The sequence below is a fragment of the Oncorhynchus gorbuscha genome, linkage group LG14, assembly GCF_021184085.1.
Source record: "Oncorhynchus gorbuscha isolate QuinsamMale2020 ecotype Even-year linkage group LG14, OgorEven_v1.0, whole genome shotgun sequence".
In the NCBI taxonomy this organism is placed as follows: domain Eukaryota; kingdom Metazoa; phylum Chordata; class Actinopteri; order Salmoniformes; family Salmonidae; genus Oncorhynchus; species Oncorhynchus gorbuscha.
The window spans coordinates 37,304,074-37,322,535 of NC_060186.1; the positions used below are offsets into that span (position 1 = coordinate 37,304,074).

The window sequence follows — 18,462 nt, forward strand, 5'->3', positions numbered from 1 at the left end:
CTGTGATCAGTGGGAGAATTATGAAATCACTACGGGCTTAGATAGCATTTTAAAAAGACCTGATTAAAAAAAGACCTGCATGTGCAGAGTGCCATATGCTTCAAAGAATATCATTGACGTTTTAAAAGACATTTTGAACCCAGTCGTAATGTGATTTATGAAAGATTTATTTTTAACACGTGAACAAACTCAAGCAGAGACGTCTGGTAAAATATGTTGTGAGGCTGCGTCAATTGTCTGATTCATGTTATTTAGAATCAATGAGAGACAAAATGATCAGAGACAGACTCGTGATTGGGTGTAAAGATCACAGAGTAAGAGCAAGTACGCTGTTCGAACCACAACTGACGCTGTCTAAAGCCACAGATATATGCAAAGCAAGCGAACAGATGCAGATCCAATTCAACAAGATCAACACTGTCCCTGAACAGGCAGAATCTGTCAATTATGCCACTCAGAACAAATACAGAGACCATGTTGATAAATGGAAACATTCATCGGACAGTGATGCAAGATGGAAAAATACTAAAGATGGTGCATGTACTGTGGATCAACACACGCAAGAGCCAAATGCCCAGCACATGGGGTTGTATGCAAATTCTGTGGAAAAAATACAAAAAATCCTAAAGTGTGCAGATAAAGGCAAAGTTAAACTCAGGTTTATAAGTATTTATTTTATTTCACCCTTATTTAACCAGGTAGGCAAGTTGAGAACAAGTTCTCATTTACAATTGCGACCTGGCCAAGATAAAGCAAAGCAGTTCGACAGATACAACGACACAGAGTTACACATGGAGTAAAACAAACATACAGTCAATAATACAGTATAAACAAGTCTATATACAATGTGAGCAAATGAGGTGAGAATGGAGGTAAAGGCAGAAAAGGCCATGGTGGCAAAGTAAATACAATATAGCAAGTAAAACACTGGAATGGTAGTTTTGCAATGGAAGAATGTGCAAAGTAGAAATAAAAATAATGGGGTGCAAAGGAGCAAAATAAATAAATAAATAGAATACAGTTGGGAAAGAGGTAGTTATTTGGGCTAAATTATAGGTGGGCTATGTACAGGTGCAGTAATCTGTGAGCTGCTCTGACAGTTGGTGCTTAAAGCTAGTGAGGGAGATAAGTGTTTCCAGTTTGAGAGAATTTTGTAGTTCGTTCCAGTCATTGGCAGCAGAGAACTGGAAGGAGAGGTGGCCAAAGAAAGAAATGGTTTTGGGGGTGACTAGAGAGATATACCTGCTGGAGCGTGTGCTACAGGTGGGAGATGCTATGGTGACCAGCGAGCTGAGATAAGGGGGGACTTTACCTAGCAGGGTCTTGTAGATGACATGAAGCCAGTGGGTTTGGCGACGAGTATGAAGCGAGGGCCAGCCAACGAGAGCGTACAGGTTGCAATGGTGGGTAGTATATGGGGCTTTGGTGACAAAACGGATTGCACTGTGATAGACTGCATCCAGTTTGTTGAGTAGAGTATTGGAGGCTATTTTGTAAATGACATCGCCAAAGTCGAGGATTGGTAGGATGGTCAGTTTTACAAGGGTATGTTTGGCAGCATGAGTGAAGGATGCTTTGTTGCGAAATAGGAAGGCAATTCTAGATTTAACTTTGGATTGGAGATGTTTGATATGGGTCTGGAAGGAGAGTTTACAGTCTAACCAGACCCCTAAGTATTTGTAGTTGTCCACGTATTCTAAGTCAGAGCCGTCCAGAGTAGTGATGTTGGACAGGCGGGTAGGTGCAGGTAGCGATCGGTTGAAGAGCATGCATTTAGTTTTACTTGTATTTGAGAGCAATTGGAGGCAACGGAAGGAGAGTTGTATGGCATTGAATCTTGCCTGGAGGGTTGTTAACACAGTGTCCAAAGAAGGGCCGGAAGTATACAGAATGGTGTCGTCTGCGTAGAGGTGGATCAGAGACTCACCAGCAGCAAGAGCGACCTCATTGATGTATACTGAGAAGAGAGTCGGTCCAAGAATTGAACCCTGTGGCACCCCCATAGAGACTGCCAGAGGTCCGGACTGCAGACCCTCCGATTTGACACACTGAACTCTATCAGAGAAGTAGTTGGTGAACCAGGCGAGGCAATCATTTGAGAAACCAAGGCTGTCGAGTCTGCCGATGAGGATGTGGTGATTGACAGAGTCGAAAGCCTTGGCCAGATCAATGAATACGGCTGCACAGTAATGTTTCTTATCGATGGCGGTTAAGATATCGTTTAGGACCTTGAGCGTGGCTGAGGTGCACCCATGACCAGCTCTGAAACCAGATTGCATAGCAGAGAAGGTATGGTGAGTATTACATATATGGGACATATTTTGACAGATTAAGGCCTGAAGCCAGACCCCAAGAAGGTGGAGGCAGTACAGCGAATGCCGCCACCTACAGACGCAAAAGCATTGCAGCGACTGCTTGGTTTTGTAAATTACTTAGACAAATTCTTACCTCCTATGTCTGACGAATGTGAGCCATTGGGTTGGCTGACCAATAAAGAATGTGCTGTGGGCATGGCTTCCTCAACGTGATGATGCATTGGAGCAAATCAAGAAATTGGTAAGCAACCAACCAAGACTGAGGTACTATGACCTCTCTGAAGAAGTGACCCTACAATGCCTAGGGGCAGCGCTCCTGCAGAAGGGGCATTTGCTTCAAGGACATTGAGACCCACGGAGCAAGGATATTCCCAAATTGAAAAGGAGTACCTAGCCATAGTGTTTGCCTGTGACTGTTTTGATCAATACCTTCACGGCGGGGACTTTATCACGGTGCACACTGATCACAAGCCGCTTGAAGTTATCTTCAAAAATCCTCTTCTGGCCTCCCGGGTGGCGCAGTGGTTAAGGGCGCTGTACTGCCGCGCCAGCTGTGCCACCTGAGACTCTGGGTTCGCGCCCAGGCTCTGTCATAACCGGCCGCGACCGGGAGGTCTGTGGGGCGTCGCACAATTGGCCTAGAGTCGTCCGGGTTATGGAGGGGTTAGCTGATAGGGATATCCTTGTCTCATCGCGCACCAGCGACTCCTGTGGCGGGCCGGGTGCAGTGCGCGCTAACCAAGGTTGCCAGGTGCACGGTGTTTCCTCCAACACATTGGTGCGGCTGGCTTCCGGGTTGGATGCGCGCTGTGTTAAGAAGCAGTGCGGCTTGGTTGGGTTGTGTATCGGAGGACGCATGACTTTCAACCCTCATCTCTCCCAAGCCCCTACGGGAGTTGTAGCGATGAGACAAGATAGTAGCTACTAAACAATTGGACACCACGAAATTGAGGAGAAAAAAACATGAAAAACAAATCCTCTTCTGTCTGTCCCGAAGCGACTTCAAAGGTTGATGCTAAAGCTTCAGCGTTATCAGGACATCACAAGGCTGCTTCTGACTGTTCTACGACAGATGCCAGGAGCTGACACTGTCGTAGTCCATGTGGGGTCAAACGACATCAGGAGGGCTAGCTCGGAACATTTGAACATTGATTTTAAAGAACTGATGTTAGCATTAAGACTCCAAAAAATGGGCAATCAGTTCAGGTCCATTACCACCGTTGGGCCGCATGTGTGAAAGATTCAGCAGACTGCTGGCATTACACATCTGGCTAAAATATTACTGTAGCTCTGCTGGAGTCACTTTTATTGATAACTTTAACACCTTCTGGAAACAGAAGGTACTCTGCAGGAATGACGGAGTCCATCCAAATCATCATGGCTCCTGGACTCTGTCCACGAATTTCAAGGCTGCTCTTTAAACAATGACTTTTCAATGATCCAAGACCAGCTCAGTTAGTCCCTACAGTTGTGACAATGAGTTGTCATAATGCTGCATCTAATGTGCATGATCCTAGAGGCATTGGCAAACACAATGGAGGTAACTTAATTTATGTGACCCTAATTGCACCGAATACCTCTGTTTATCCTACAGCTATTGTATGCAGTAATCATGAACCTATGAACCAGTTACACTGTTAGCACTGAGGTGGTGTGCCCTAGTAGGAAGACCACTTAGTGCAGGATGAGCTGCACAATCAGCCCCAATATAAATAATATGAGCAAGTCTACTTCTGATGAGCTTCTCAGTAAAGCATTAAAAACAATCAAGCAAACCATAAAAGTGTTTAAAATAGCTTATATTAACATATGCACCCTGAGAAACAAAGTCCATGAAGTCAATAACTTGCTTGTAACAGATGACATTCATATTCTGACTATCTCTGAAACTCACTTAGATAATACCTTTGATACAGTGGTAGCAATACATGGTTATAACGACTATCGAAAAGACAGAAATGCCAACGGGGGCGGTGTTGCTGTCTATATTCAGAACCACATTCCTGTAAAGCTTTGAGAAGATCTAATATTAAATACTGTTGAAGTAATATGGCTACAGGTTCATCTGCCTCACCTAAAGCCTGTTCTTGTGGGAAGCTGCTATAGAGTATCTGGATAATGTGTGAAATGCTTGATAATGTATGTGATATAAGCAGATAAGTATATTTTCTAGGTGATTTTAAATATTGATTGGCTTTCATCTTGCTGCCCACTCAGGAAACAAACTTCAAACTGTAACCAGTGCCTGCAACCTGGTTCAGGTTGTCAGTCAACCTACCAGGATAGTTACAAAGAGCACATGAATTAAATCCTTAACATGTATTGATCACATCTTTACTAATGCTGCAGAAATTTTCTTTAAAGCTTTATCCAAATCCATAGGATGTAGTGATCACAATATAATATAATACAATACAATATCTAGAAAAACCAAAGGTGCCAAAGGCTGGGCGTAATATAGTGTATAAGAGGTCATACAATAAGTTTTGTAGTGAATCATATGTTGTTGATGTAAAGAATATTTGCTGGACTGTGGTGTATAATGAGGAGAAACCAGACGCTGCACTTGACACATTTATGAAATGGCTAATAGGCACGCACCTATTAAGAATATTACTGTAAAAACTGTTAAATCTCCCTGGATTGATGAGGAATTGAAAAATGGTGTGGTTGAGAGGGATGAGGCAAAAGGTATGGCAAATAAGTCTGGCAGCCCAACTGATTGGCAAACGTTCTGCAAATTAAGAAATAATGTGACTAAACTAAATAAACTATAATATGAAACAAAGATAAATTATATAAAGAATTATAGTAAAAGGCTTTGGGGCACCTTAAATTACATTCATTGAATCAGATGGCTCATTCATCAAAGCCAACTGATATTGCCAACTACTTTCATGATTTTTTCATTGGCAAGATAAGCAAACTTAGGGATGACATGCCAGCAACAAACGCTGACACTACACATCCAAGTATATTGGACCAAATTATGAAAGACGGTAATTGTACTTTTGAATGATTTTGAATTAAAGTCAGTGTGGACGAGGTGAAAAAAGTATTGTTGTCTATCAACAATGACAAGCCACCGGGGTCTGACAATCTGGATGGACAATTACTGGGGATAATAGCAGATGATATTACCACTCCTTTTTGCCACATCTTCAATTTAAGCCTGCTAGAAAGTGTGTGCCCTCAGGCCTGGACGAAAGCTAAAGTAATTCCGCTACCCAAGAATAGTAAAGCCCCCTTTACTGGCTCAAATAGTCAACCAATCAGCCTCTTACCAACCCTTAATAAACTTCTGGAAAAAAATGTGTTTGACCAGATACAATACTATTTCACAGTAAACAAATTGACAACAGACTTTCAGCACGCGTATAGGGAAGGACACTCAACCAGCACAGTACTACACAAATGACTGATGGCTGGCTGAGAGAAATTGATACAATTATTGTGGGGGCTGTCTTGTTAGACTTCAGTGCAGCTTTTGACATTATCGATCATAGTCTGCTGCTGGAAAAACATATCTGTTATGGCTTTACACCCCTTGCTATTATGTGGATAAAGAGTTACTTGTCTAACAGAACACAGAGGGTGTTCTTCAATGGAAGCCTCTCAAACATAATCCAGGTAGAATCAGGAATTCCCCAGGGTAGCTGTTTACGCCCCTTTTTTTTTTCAAACTTTACTAACAACATGCCACTGACTATGAGTAAAGCCAGATTGTCTATGTATGCGGATGACTCAACACTATACAGCTAACACAGTGACTGAAATGACTGCAACACTTAACAAAGAGTTGCAATTAGTTTCAAGTAATACGTTAGCCCAAAATATTTCCCAAACTAAAAGCATTGTATTTGGGACAAATCATTCACTAAACCTCAACTAAATCTTGTAATAAATAACGTGGACATTGATCAATTTGAGATGACTAAACTGCTTGGAGTAACCCTGGATTGTAAACTTTCATGGCCAAAGCATATTGATACAACAGTAGCTAAGATTGGGAGAAATCTGTCCATAATAAAGCGCTACTCTGCCTTCTTAACAACACTCAACAAGGAAGGTCCTACAGGCCCTAGTTTTGTCGTACCTTGACAACTGTTCAGTCGTGTGGTTAGGTGACATAAAAAAAAGGACTTTGCAATTGCAATTGGCTCAGAACATGGCAGCATGGCTGGCCCTTGGATGTACACAGAGCGCTAATATTAATAATATGCATGTCAATCTCTCCTGGCTCTCTCCTGGCTCTCCTGGCTCAAAGTGGGCCTGAGGGTGTGTTGTAAAATCTGTGAATGTATTGTAATGTTTTTAAAAATGGTATAAACTGCCTTAATTTTTCTGGACCCCTCTAAGAGTGCTAACGGGGATCCATAATAAATACAAATACAAACTACAGGTAGTATATAAGAAAGGAGTAGAGCTTCACATTGCAGATTTCTTGTCTAGAGCAGCACTACCAACAGCTAGTTACCCGCAATATCGGACAAATTAGACAGTATATGCTCTACAGGCTGAGGTTGAAGATGTGAACTATGCTACTGATCAAAACATCTCCCCACAGACAAAGGATGCTATCAAAGTTCATTCAGCAGAGGACAAGACTTCTCAAATGCTTCAGTCTTTTATCCTAATGGGCTGGCCAGATACAAGAAAGAGTACACCCATCCTGGTGAAGGACTACTGGACATATAGAGACTAATTCACAATGCAGGAAGAGGTTGTCTACAAAGGCGACAGGGTGGTAGTGCCAGACACTCTACACCCAAGGATTCTCTCTCATACCCATGCAGAGCACTCAGTGGTCGAAGCAAGTATCAGCAAAGCCAGAGACTCAGTATTCCGGCCCAACATGACCCAAGAAATTAAACATTTTGTGGCTGTGTGCAGCATATGTAATGCTAATCTACCTAAGCATCAAAAGGAAACGCTGCACCCACATGACGTACCAGCACGTCCTTGGTCTAAAGTGGGAATGGATTTGTTCACAGTAAAGAACGTTCCTTTTCTGATTATAGTGGATTAATATTTAGATTTTTAGGAGGTGGAAAAATTGATTGACACATCAGCAACAGACTAACATGGAATCAAGCACATCAAGACAGTTGTGAAGAGGGCACGACAAAACCTATTCCCCCTCAGGAGACTGAAAAGATTTGGTTCAGATCCTCAAAAGGTTTTACAGCTGCACCATCGAGAGCATCCTGACGGGTTTTATCTCTGCCTGGTATTGCAACTACTCGGCCTCTGACCACAAGACACTACAGAGGGTTAATAGAGTACATCACCGGGGCCAAGCTTCCTGCCATCCAGGACCTCTATACCAGCCGGTGTCAGAGGAAGGCCCTAAAAACTGTCAATGACTCCAGCCACCCTAGTCATAGACTGTCCTCTCTGCTATCGCACGGCAAACGTACCAGAGCGCCGGTCCAAGAGGCTTCTAAACAGCTTCTACCCACAAGTCATAAGACTCCTGAACAGCTAATCAAATGGCTACCCAGGCTTTTTGCACCCCCACACTGTTGCTACTCTCTGTTATTATCTATGAATAGCCACTTTAATAACCCTACCTGCATGTACATAATTACCTCAACACTGGTGCCCAGCACATTGACACATTGACTCTGAACCGGTGCCCCCTGCAGGTAGCCTAGTGGTTAGAGCGCTGGATTAGTAACCGAAAGGTTGCAAGATTGAATCCCTGAGCCGACAAGGTACAAATCTGTCATTCTGCCCCTGAACAAGGCAGTAAACTCACTGTTCCTAGGCCGTCATTGAAAATAAGAATTTGTTCTTAACTGACTTGCCTAGTTGAATAAAGTTAAAACAAAAAATTAATAAAAATATAGCCCCGCTATTGTTATTTACTGCTGCTCTTTAATTACTTGTTTTTCTTATCACTTACTTTTTTTATAGGTATTTTCTTAAACTGGTTGGTTAAGGGCTTGTAAGTAAGCATTTCACTGTTGTATTCAGCGCATGTGACAAATAACATTTGATTTGATTATACATTTTTATTTGAAACCCAGGTCCAGCGACTGTCAACCCAACACCTTAACCATTACACCAAGATGAGGTCTTGTGTTAAGGTCGCTAGAAGGCAAGGGGTTAAGGTTAGGGGAAGGGTCAGCTAACATGCTAAGTAGTTGCAAAGTAGCTAAAAAAAGTAGCAAGTAGTTGCTAATTAGCTAAAATGCTAAAGTTGTCCTTGATGAGACTTAAACATGCAACCATCGCATTGATAGACGTTTGAGTTATATTCCTACCCATCCACCCCGACCAACCACCCTCCTTTAATTTTTGCCTTAAGTAACCTGTTTTATGTTACCATACCAAACGGATTTACATTCCCCGGATTTACGTTTACTATGTTACGTGTAATCTATGAGACCTGGCAGAAAATCACTTGGAATAGGGTTTACAAAACATGGAACTTATCAGAAACAATCTTTCAAACTGAAAATATACACTTACTGTAGCAGGTTTGCACAGATCCATAAGGCTATGTGTGCCTCCAGCCTACGAACTATACTTTCGCTAATTGCTTAATATCCCAGACTGCATCTTTAATTTAACCTTTTGTTTTTGAAAAATATTTATTGCTGATATGAAATATACATTCCTTATGTTTCCAAAACCAGTGGGATGCATGCCAGCAAAGTCACTACACAACACTAAACCATACATTAATTGCACTATAATGGCGACAAACGGTGCCCACAAACTGTTAGGGCCAACATAAAGCCATCCCAACAGCAGTCCCAACATCTTACCACTGCTACACCTGCCTATCAGCGGAGCCTTGTCTGGCAGCGAAACAGTTCATTCAGCCTCATTTACTGCCTTTTGGGTGTGGCACAAATCATGCTTCATTGACAGCATGGCCAATGTGAATGTTTATCATTTTAAATTTGGAAAAGAGCCTCTTAATCCCAGATTTGGGATCACAGAGAGCCACTGTCACTGATTTCTTCAAAGCCACTCGTTGAATTTGCGATTTCCAACTTGTTGTGTAGTGTTTATGTCCAATGGCCGATGAGCACCGACATGTTTTTATCTATAATTTCTCTTCATTATTTCTCTTCATATGACAAGGATTAAAAATGATTTTCCAGTAGATTGTCGACTTGATTCATGATGATGACTGCTAGCTAAGATTGGACTGATCCTGTCACCATCATACTTTCACAATCAAAGCTACTGTACATATAACATGATTTGACATCATTTTATCTGTGACCAATGACCTTGAGCCTTCTTGGATTGGCACTTCTATGACAGTTTGCCTAAGGGCTAGAATTTTCAATGTCTCCTCTTACACTTGGCAGTGACATAAAGTCCCCATGAGTGACAGAACACTGAGCTAATTACGGCACAACGCTTTGTATTTTCTGCTCACTTGCCCCAACACCACAGAAAGCACCAAGCTAGGCTGAAACACCTGCATTTTGGAGTTGCCTTACTCAAGAAAACACAAAAGAGACCATGTTTGTATGCAGCTGTATTAACTCAATGATATATATTATTTTACATTGTTTGCAAACTGATATGTGGCACGCATTAATGCCAAAATAACATGCAAAACAAGCTCTGAAAACTCCCCCGACCAGAAGATACTGTATTTTCATGAATAGACGCTACAGGTAGTGGGCTAGTGGTGTCCAGCAGGATGCTTTGATACATCTCACATCATCCCAATTATTATAGTACAATATCATAGTCTCGTTGTGGAGCGCATTTTTGTGTTCATTGTTTGAAAGCTGGGACATTTGTATGACTAAAAGGACAGCCCGCCCAGTCTCACGATGCCGCTGCCTAAGATGTAATGCAGCTCCCACAAACACATGTGAGCGAGCACAAGTTAGGCAGTAACTGTTAGGGATGACCAGGGATGTTCTCGTGATTAATTAAGTCCGTGAATTTGACAATTTTCCTGTTCTGCTAAGCATTCGAAATGTAATGAGTACTTTTGTAATATAAATAGTAAAGCAAAGTGTACATACCCCCAAAAAAGACTTAAGTAAAAATACTTTAAAGTACTACTTAAGTACTTTACACCACTGACGTAGTGTCATGGGAATCGTTGTACCCGTATATGTATTTAACTCTCAAATGAAAATATACATTCCCATGTTCAAATGCACAGCACTGAATCATTATACTACGATGTATTGATTCGGTAGCCCTAAAATGGCTTAGATCTTCGTGACAGAACGTTAAAAACGAATGAAATGTTCCTAGCATGTTTCCACCGGAAGTCTTTAAGTGATGGACAGAGGCTTGCCTTTTTACAAAATGACAGCTGAGAAAGAAAACACGAGTTTGAATGTCACTACTGCAATTGTGACAGATAACGACGACAAACTACAGCTAATGAAAGGCAAGCGGACTGCTTATTTAACAATTGTTTCACTGTTTGCACAGTTAATTCGTTTTTTGTATTGCTGCTGTTAGCTACATTAGCTTGACCCTGACATACTCACTGCAAATGATTGCATTATTGGCTAGCTAGTATAGTTGATTACTCACATGATCATTTTTTGAGACCCATAACCAACGTCCCATCGACCTTTTTCAGGTGCAGCTTTCCTGACGACTGTCGCATCTGCTGGGATGATAGCAGGATTCGGCTCCACGTTAGCCTTGGCCAAGAAAAAGAGTCCAGGCTGGTTTAGCAAGGTAGCTATGATTTGATATAGCTACAGCATTACATACAGGTTAAGTTACATTCATGTTAGTCTTGACCCATGACGAAGTGATATTATGTAGGGCTGGGCTACATAATGACAATGTCTGAAATCTAAGGCATTAATTGCATTCCATGACCTCCATGTATGCAAGGCAAGCACAACTGTATCTTTATGGCACAGCACAATTGGTAGCAAGTGTGCTCACCCTGTAACTGCTGTTCTACAAAATTGCTACATTGGTGGGATAATGTTTACATTTTGGTAATTTAGTAGACACTCTTATCCAGAGTGACTTACAGGAGCAATCAGCGTTAAATGCCTTGCTCAAGGGCACATTTTTTCACCTAGTCTGCTTGGGGATTCAAACAGTTACAGTATTTAGGACACCCAATAAGCTGCCTAACCAGTTTAGTTACCAGCAGGTGTCTTGATAATAGAAAATTGCAGTGAGTCAGTGGTTTCTGTCACATGCAATTGCTTTTGAGTTAATAATGTTTTGATATTTTATCAATCCATAGATAATCTAGATTTACATGTAACAGTAGGGAAATTGTCAAGAGATACAAGACATATTTTACCTGACATGCCTAAATACTTAGAACCACTAGGCTAATAAATACATGATTTTCTTTGGATTATTTAATTACTTAGTTATTTCAAGTTATCCATTTGGAACGCCACATCACGTTGTTAAAAATATCCCTCAATTGGGCATGCCTATAAATTATGCAATTGAAGGCATCTATAGTGCTTATGTTAACTTATGGCCTGTCAACGTTGTATGCAATATTATCGGCAAGTGACTTGATGCCTACCGTGCCAAAGCAATTTAGTTGTTAAACGGGAGTGACGATGAGTGTGTTGATAATGGTAATATTGTGCAAATTACACTTTTAACAACCATAAACATGTGATTAAAAAAGGCTATGCATGGCAATAATTAAGATCCTGTCAGGCAAATGTTTTATAAAAAGTTTTACCATTACAACATTTGATATATGCTCACATTCACTGTCGTGGTTTGAAGCATGCTGTATAGACCTCTTTCTGTGTTTGCAAAGATTTCCACACTAGGACGATGCACGCAAGTTGGTGGCAGAACAAGGGGGAGGGAGTTCCTACAGAACAGCAGCAAAAAAAAGGCTCTATTTACATGTTGCTTATGAGTGCATTTCACACTACTTTTGGATAACAATTGGATTTTTAAGGCTCGTATGAATGTCCTGCTTAGGGCTGTTGCTGTAACCAAATTATCGCCACACCGGCGGTCACGAGTCATGAACGCAGTCAAATTCCACGTGGCCGTTTAGTCACGGTAATTAGGCTGCTCCAAGCTGATGCTGCTGCTGATCATTAGTAGCCTACCAAACTTGCTAACTGCCTGGTACTCAGCACTCTATTGTCCCCCTAATCACCTGACATCAATGCAAATGTAATCGAAAATCTAATCAAACTTCATGAGCTCACGTTGCAACATTTCTATAGGCTATGCAATTGGGCGAGAAAACGGAGTGATGGCCTCTACTAAAAAGAGGGTCGTCCCATTAGCTTTCTATAGACTAGGCCTACTATATTTATTTATCAAATTCCTAATATTAAGCACATTGTTTATCTTTACAGCAGGAGTATAGCCAACCTGGCTGGCATGAAAATAACCCACAGGAAAAGCGTCCTCCATTCGCTATTTAAAAGCATACATGACATTTATTTTATTTCCCACTGCCCCTGTTTCGAGACGGGTGCAGGATGATGGTCATTACAGCCACAAAGTTGATGCCACCGTAAAATTCCAGGCAATATCACATGCTTGTCAAGTTGTGAATGAGAGACTATTGAAATATGTACAGCCTACTCAAAAAAACAAAGCAGAGCTCATGCCTTTCAAGCAAGTTGTTTTCAAATCATCATTAGTCTCATCATGCAGCCTTACAATGTATTAAAAATCCAAACATATACCCCAACGTTTGAAGAACAACTAAAGTTACATTAATAACTCTAAATTAAGCATATAGAAGTACCTATTTATCTATTTTATTCAGCTTTGTTCAATTTTATTCTTTATACTTTAAAATAATGCCACGGAATTCTAAGACAATTTTGTCAGCTAAGTTAACTTGTGTAGCCCACAGCCATTTGGCATAGCCACACCAGGACCTAACATAAGAACAACTCAAGAGTATGCTATTCTTCTGAAATAGACTACATTTTCTTCATATCATGCCTCTTTAAACGTGTCTAAAATAAATAATGGATTTATTGTGAAGGTTATATTATATGGATTTGTTAGACTTTTAAAAATGTAGATGTTCCAAAGGTCTGCATCAGTGGCTTGTGTCGAAGCCAGGAGATACTAAATGTGTTTGTTAATTAACAGTCAATTACAGTCAGACCACATTTACATTTTACATTTAAGTCATTTAGCAGACGCTCTTATCCAGAGCGAGACCAACCGTTATTTGCCAGACAATCATTGGCTGACATATTTGTGACCGTCCTAGTCCTGCTTAATATAATGTTTGTGTCATCACCGCAAATCAACTGCATTATACTTAAACACTTCAACCAGTAAAATCTCTTTGGCTAGCTTTTGATACAGCCTATATCAATGAGCGTTAGCATTCGAGCTAACAATTGCTACACCCAAAATAGTTATTTTGCAAAGATCAAACAAATATAATCTTAGCGACTATTAAAACAAAATCTAAACATCATTGTAAGTGTATGAGAACTCCAAAAATATATTTTGTTGAAGTAAAGAGTTGTAAATCTATGTTGAATGGGTGCAGATGGAGATGGCTTTCTTACTGCCAGCAAGAGTCGAGCGCGTCAGTGTGTTGTGTACTGGAAAGGGGTCTATAGAGTTCACAGCTGGCGATGCCTCATCGTGATTGTTGCAAATTATGGGGAATAACCAATCACGATGAGGCATTGCCATCTTTCCTTTGTGGTACCTCAAATGGTCTGATTACCAGCTGAGAAATGTTACTTTGAGCTGAGAGATTTTTTGTTGTTGTCTTTAAACGGGCTTTAACAGGATTACTAGGAACTTTTCTGAGATGCTTTGTGAATACAGGCCCAGGGCTCTGGACAAAGTAGTGCACTATTTAGGGAATAGGGTGCTATTTGGGAGGGTCACAAGTTCGGAGCTGATATTAGTTATGAAGATATACTTGGCCCAGCAGCATAGTGGTGCCTTTGTTGGATTTTTAAGTCTATATTTAAGCCCATAGGGCCATCTTTGTAAACATAAATCTCAGCCGAATATGCCTTGTAAAGTGGTCAAATTAGATTTAGTGCTTTGTGAGAGGTATGCGGTTGTGAGGTAACACTAGCTGGCTGGAGTGCTTCTTTCACAGAGAACAGAGATGGACTGTAGATATTGCTACAGTTAACATGTCACTGTTATGTTAATGGAGGCACTGTAAAGAGCAGATACCAAGGCTTGTTTGTCATGGAACCAGGGCTGTCTCTGGTATGTCATACATGAATCTGGCAACTCACATATGTAGATTTCATGCCGTTATGACTTATGGCTGGTTTTGAGGAGAGAGTTTGCAAATTAGTGACCAAACTCCACAAGACATGTTTGTAGCACACTCACAGGACCGCTCATACCCATCAGAGCAAAACAACTCGTAAAGAATCAGACGTAAAATAAGACAGATGGTAACATTATATGCAACACTAGGGATAGGCAGCTGATGTTGATGGACACGGACTAGCCTACACCAAATCAAATCTCTTCAGGCAGCCTTTTAACCATCTAGGAAGAGCTAGACTGAGTCTGGCCAAACTAATAATAGCTAATCTAATGAGCAGGCCACATGGACAATAATTACATTAAGAGGTAATAATATTAGTGACCTGCGTCTGGTTTCTAAACTGCTTCTTCAGTCTTGGATGCATCCCAAATGGTATACTTTTCCCTGCAGAGTGCATTGCTTTTGACCAGAGACCTGGTTAAAAGTAGTGCACTATATAAGGAATAGGGTGACATTTGCGACGTAACCTTGAAATACAGCTCCTCTTCCAGGGTAGGTTCAGAGTTTCTCTTTCAGTTAGATAAATTCCGTTTGCAGGGTGGCTAACAGTTTTCACCTCCTTTAAAATGTTGTTTTCTGCTCACATGTGTAGATCAACTCATGTACAGTGGGTATCATAAGTATTCACCCCCTTTTGATTTTTTTTCCACATTTTGTTATGTTACAAAGTTGGATAAAACATTTTTTTTTGTTATATTTTTGGATCTACACAAAATACTCTGTTGAAGTAGAATAAAAATGTGGATATCGTTTTTTAAATTAATGAAAATAAAATACTAATATACCTTGATAAGCTAAGAATTCACCCCATGTTAGAAACACCTTTTGGCAGCGATTAGGACTGTGAGTCTTATAAGAGCTTTGAACAATTAAAAAAAAATGGTTCTTCAAGCTCTGTCATGGTGTTGGGTATCATGGCTAGACAGCAATTTAAGTCTTCCCATAGATTTTTAAAGCGGATTTAAAATCTCAGGAACAGTCACTGTCTTCTTGGTAAGCAACCAGTGTAGGTTATTGTCCTACTGAAAGGTGAAGTCCTCTCCCTGTGTCTGCTGTAAACAGTCTGAAGCTGGTTTCCCTCTTGGATTTTGCCTGTTCTTAAGCTCCATCCTGTTTATTTTTATCCTGAAAAACTCCCCAGTCTTTGACGATGTCAAGCATACCATGAGGCAGCCACCACCATGCTTGAAAATAAGTTACTCAGGGATGGGATGTTTGCCCCAAGCACAAAGCTTTGCATTTAGGCCAAAAAGTGTATTCCTTTGCTTTAAAATAAATTACTTTAGTGCCTTGTTCCATACAGGATACATGTTTTGGAATATTTGTATTCCGTATTCTTTTCACTCTGGCATTTAGGTTAATTATGTGGAGTAACTACAAGCAACAAAGCAATTCTCTACCCTCACCGGAATGCTTTCGCCCTTGGGGCATAGACAGGAAAAAGGAAGATAGGGCGGCGCCTCTGGGAATAGAGTGCCAGCACCCTTATGCATGCTCTGTTTTTACAGTTTTTCTTGGAGAAGTGGTATGACTAAACAGATTGTTCCTCCTTACACTCTGTTTTCCATGGTCCAATGCGCCTTGCAGGACTTTTTGGGATGGAGTGAAGGTGTCGTCATTGTTAATGTCCTCTAGCCTCTTTCTCGGCCTGCCAAGGCCCTGACAGTTGTACAGTTTATCCACTGTCGCTTACGCCCAGTCTAAGTCTTTAGCTAGTCCTGGGACCTGTCTATTGTGCTGGCTCTAGCCGCTGAAAAGCAATATTCCTCAGTCTTTCGCTTTACTGCCAGTGGCGTAACCCTAAGCAGACTGTACTCTACCAGCAACTGTTTGCGTCTGCAGTCTGCCCAGGTTAATGTACCTGCCCCCTGTCGACATTCTCATTGTCGCACCATAGTCTGTGGCTTTCGCCTGTCGCCTTCCCCAGAAGGCCAGGCCCCACTGTTGTCCAGTACTTGGATTGAACGAGATCTCAGGCAAGGGCGTTGTGCTCTTCGTTCATTGGGCAACTACACTCAAGAGGGTTGGTCCTTTTCTCTTTGTTTTATAATGACGAGTGACCGCCCTTGTAGGGGACTGAAAGAGCCCTCTCCTATATGAGTTAACCTATTAGGTACATCTAATTAAACTGAGATTATGTGAGCTGAATTGGGCTTCCCCTCACTTTGTAATCACCCCCCCCCCCTTCTTGGTGCATACTCCCTGTTTCGGCGTCTCTGAGGGTTGGGACTACCCAGGCTTCGAAGAGCATGTTTTTCAGCCATATCCCCATAGTGATACATTGAAACAAGTAACTCCGGTTCTCTGATGAGTGAGATGTAGCACCGCCTTCCCCTGGTTGCAAAAGCGTGAGAAAGAAAAGCAGGAGAGAGGCTCCTTATAAGGAAGTGCCATTCTACCCAACAGACGCTTTTGATAGGTCCTTCGAGTTGGTGATAAAGCTCACTCATCAGAGAACCGGGGTTACGAAAGTAACCTTAAGTTTGGAACCATGTGTAGAGCAACTCTTGTGTATGTACCTCATGTGTGTATGTATGTGTTCTCTCAAGGGAACAATGGCCACTGCTGCAGTACCGGAGACTGGGGCGTCCCTGGCTCTCCGTGCCCTGGGGTGGGGCTCTCTCTACGCCTGGTGTGGAGTGGGCCTGCTCAGTGTCGCAGTCTGGAAAGCCATGGGGGTCCATAGTGTACGTATTAACCATCTCATGGTCTTGCCCTTATCATTCCATTGGAAAAGCATGAAAGACTAACACCTTTTAACTAACACTCAGTAAATGTAAACAAATAAAGTCCATGCATGTACTGCTCAAGAAATCTCCACTTCATCTTCACAGCTAACAGAGTTCAGGCAGAAGATGCAGTCTGTTTTCCCAGCTATTCCCAAAAACGAGGAAGGACCAGCCAACTCGGAGGAATGGGACTCCATCTTCAAGTCTAAAGAGAACGGATCTAGCTGACATTCTCCCTGTCTGGTTCAGGGCAGCCTTAATAAACCACTGATTTAAACAATTACTGTGGCATGGGCTGAGAAGGAAAGGAACTTGGCATCCCCTGGCAGGTTACTGGGCTCATTCACCGATGCTCATCTGAAGCCCATGCAGAGTACTCCTTGTGTGGAAGAGAAATCATGAACTAAACTAATGGATTGAGGCATCATGGTTCATCTTTGATCACAGGAGCACAGGACTGTCTTGTACTAGTATAGGAGTTAGGCTTAGTGCCAGTCTGTGTGCTCTTGCCAACTCCATTGCTCGTTGTCAAGCAAAATATTTTTGTCATGCCAATGAGTGACAACTTAACATGATAGCACAAACAGACTAGCACAGTATTCCTAGGCAGCAACTGCTTTCTAATATTGTAATCTCTGGCTATTTGGATTTCTTCATAGGCCATCATATGATATAATTGACACTTCTATTTTTGTTCTATGAAACTAAGAAAGCTAAATGTGTTTGCAGTTCTGAAGACAGTAAAGGCTGGCCAGCTGAATGTGAGGCACCTGTCTGGATGATGGTCTGTTTTAAGTGAAACCAATGTAACGCCTATTTAAGTGTTTGCCTTCAGCTATTCCCATGAAAGACAAGTATCAAAGCGAGAACAGACCTGAACTATTTGAAACGGTCCTGGCTAGCCGTAGAAATGTGTGCGTCATCCTAAATGTGCTTGTGACTGCCGCCCCTGATGTTTTCACACACAAAGTTGAAAGAGTGCGTCATGCCACAGCTGTGACGTGGAGCACGGTGTTGGTTACAGCTGAACCGACACTTCTCTGTGTATGTGATCATTCCTTGCCTGCTGTGCTAAATAAACCTCTACTTATCTACAGTCTGATAGGTTGCACTTATTTAGCAGATGTTTTTATCCAAAGCGACTTAGTCACGAATGGGTGCATTTTCTTTTTACATGGTTGGT

At 41.5% G+C, this 18,462-nt stretch overlaps 2 protein-coding genes across 2 annotated transcripts in view; one reads left to right on the forward strand and one right to left on the reverse strand.

Annotated features, from left to right (window-relative positions):
• Positions 1-10,984, reverse strand: part of zdhhc14 (zinc finger DHHC-type palmitoyltransferase 14) — a 61,784-nt gene extending 50,800 nt beyond the window's left edge. The window contains exon 1 of the mRNA XM_046297951.1: positions 10,848-10,984. Coding sequence (XP_046153907.1) covers positions 10,848-10,855 — 8 coding nt within the window. The 5' untranslated portion in view covers positions 10,856-10,984. The remainder of the gene's footprint in view (positions 1-10,847) is intronic.
• On the forward strand, positions 10,574-18,378 carry tmem242 (transmembrane protein 242). Its single transcript, XM_046297954.1, has 4 exons — positions 10,574-10,698; positions 10,897-10,997; positions 17,100-17,237; positions 17,385-18,378. Exons 1-4 carry the CDS (start codon positions 10,587-10,589, stop codon positions 17,505-17,507), a joined length of 474 nt encoding a protein of 157 aa, XP_046153910.1. The 5' UTR covers positions 10,574-10,586; the 3' UTR covers positions 17,508-18,378.
• The last annotated feature ends 84 nt before the right edge of the window (positions 18,379-18,462 follow it).

What these genes read in the sequence shown, in the direction of transcription:
- tmem242 (XM_046297954.1), top strand. Translation starts at nt 10,587, where the DNA reads ATGGACAGAGGCTTGCCTTTTTACAAAATGACAGCTGAGAAAGAAAAC. An exon ending in CAAACTACAGCTAATGAAAG is followed by an intron (nt 10,699 to 10,896) that starts GCAAGCGGACTG and finishes GACCTTTTTCAG; the next exon opens with GTGCAGCTTTCCTGACGACT. An exon ending in GTCCAGGCTGGTTTAGCAAG is followed by an intron (nt 10,998 to 17,099) that starts GTAGCTATGATT and finishes TGTTCTCTCAAG; the next exon opens with GGAACAATGGCCACTGCTGC.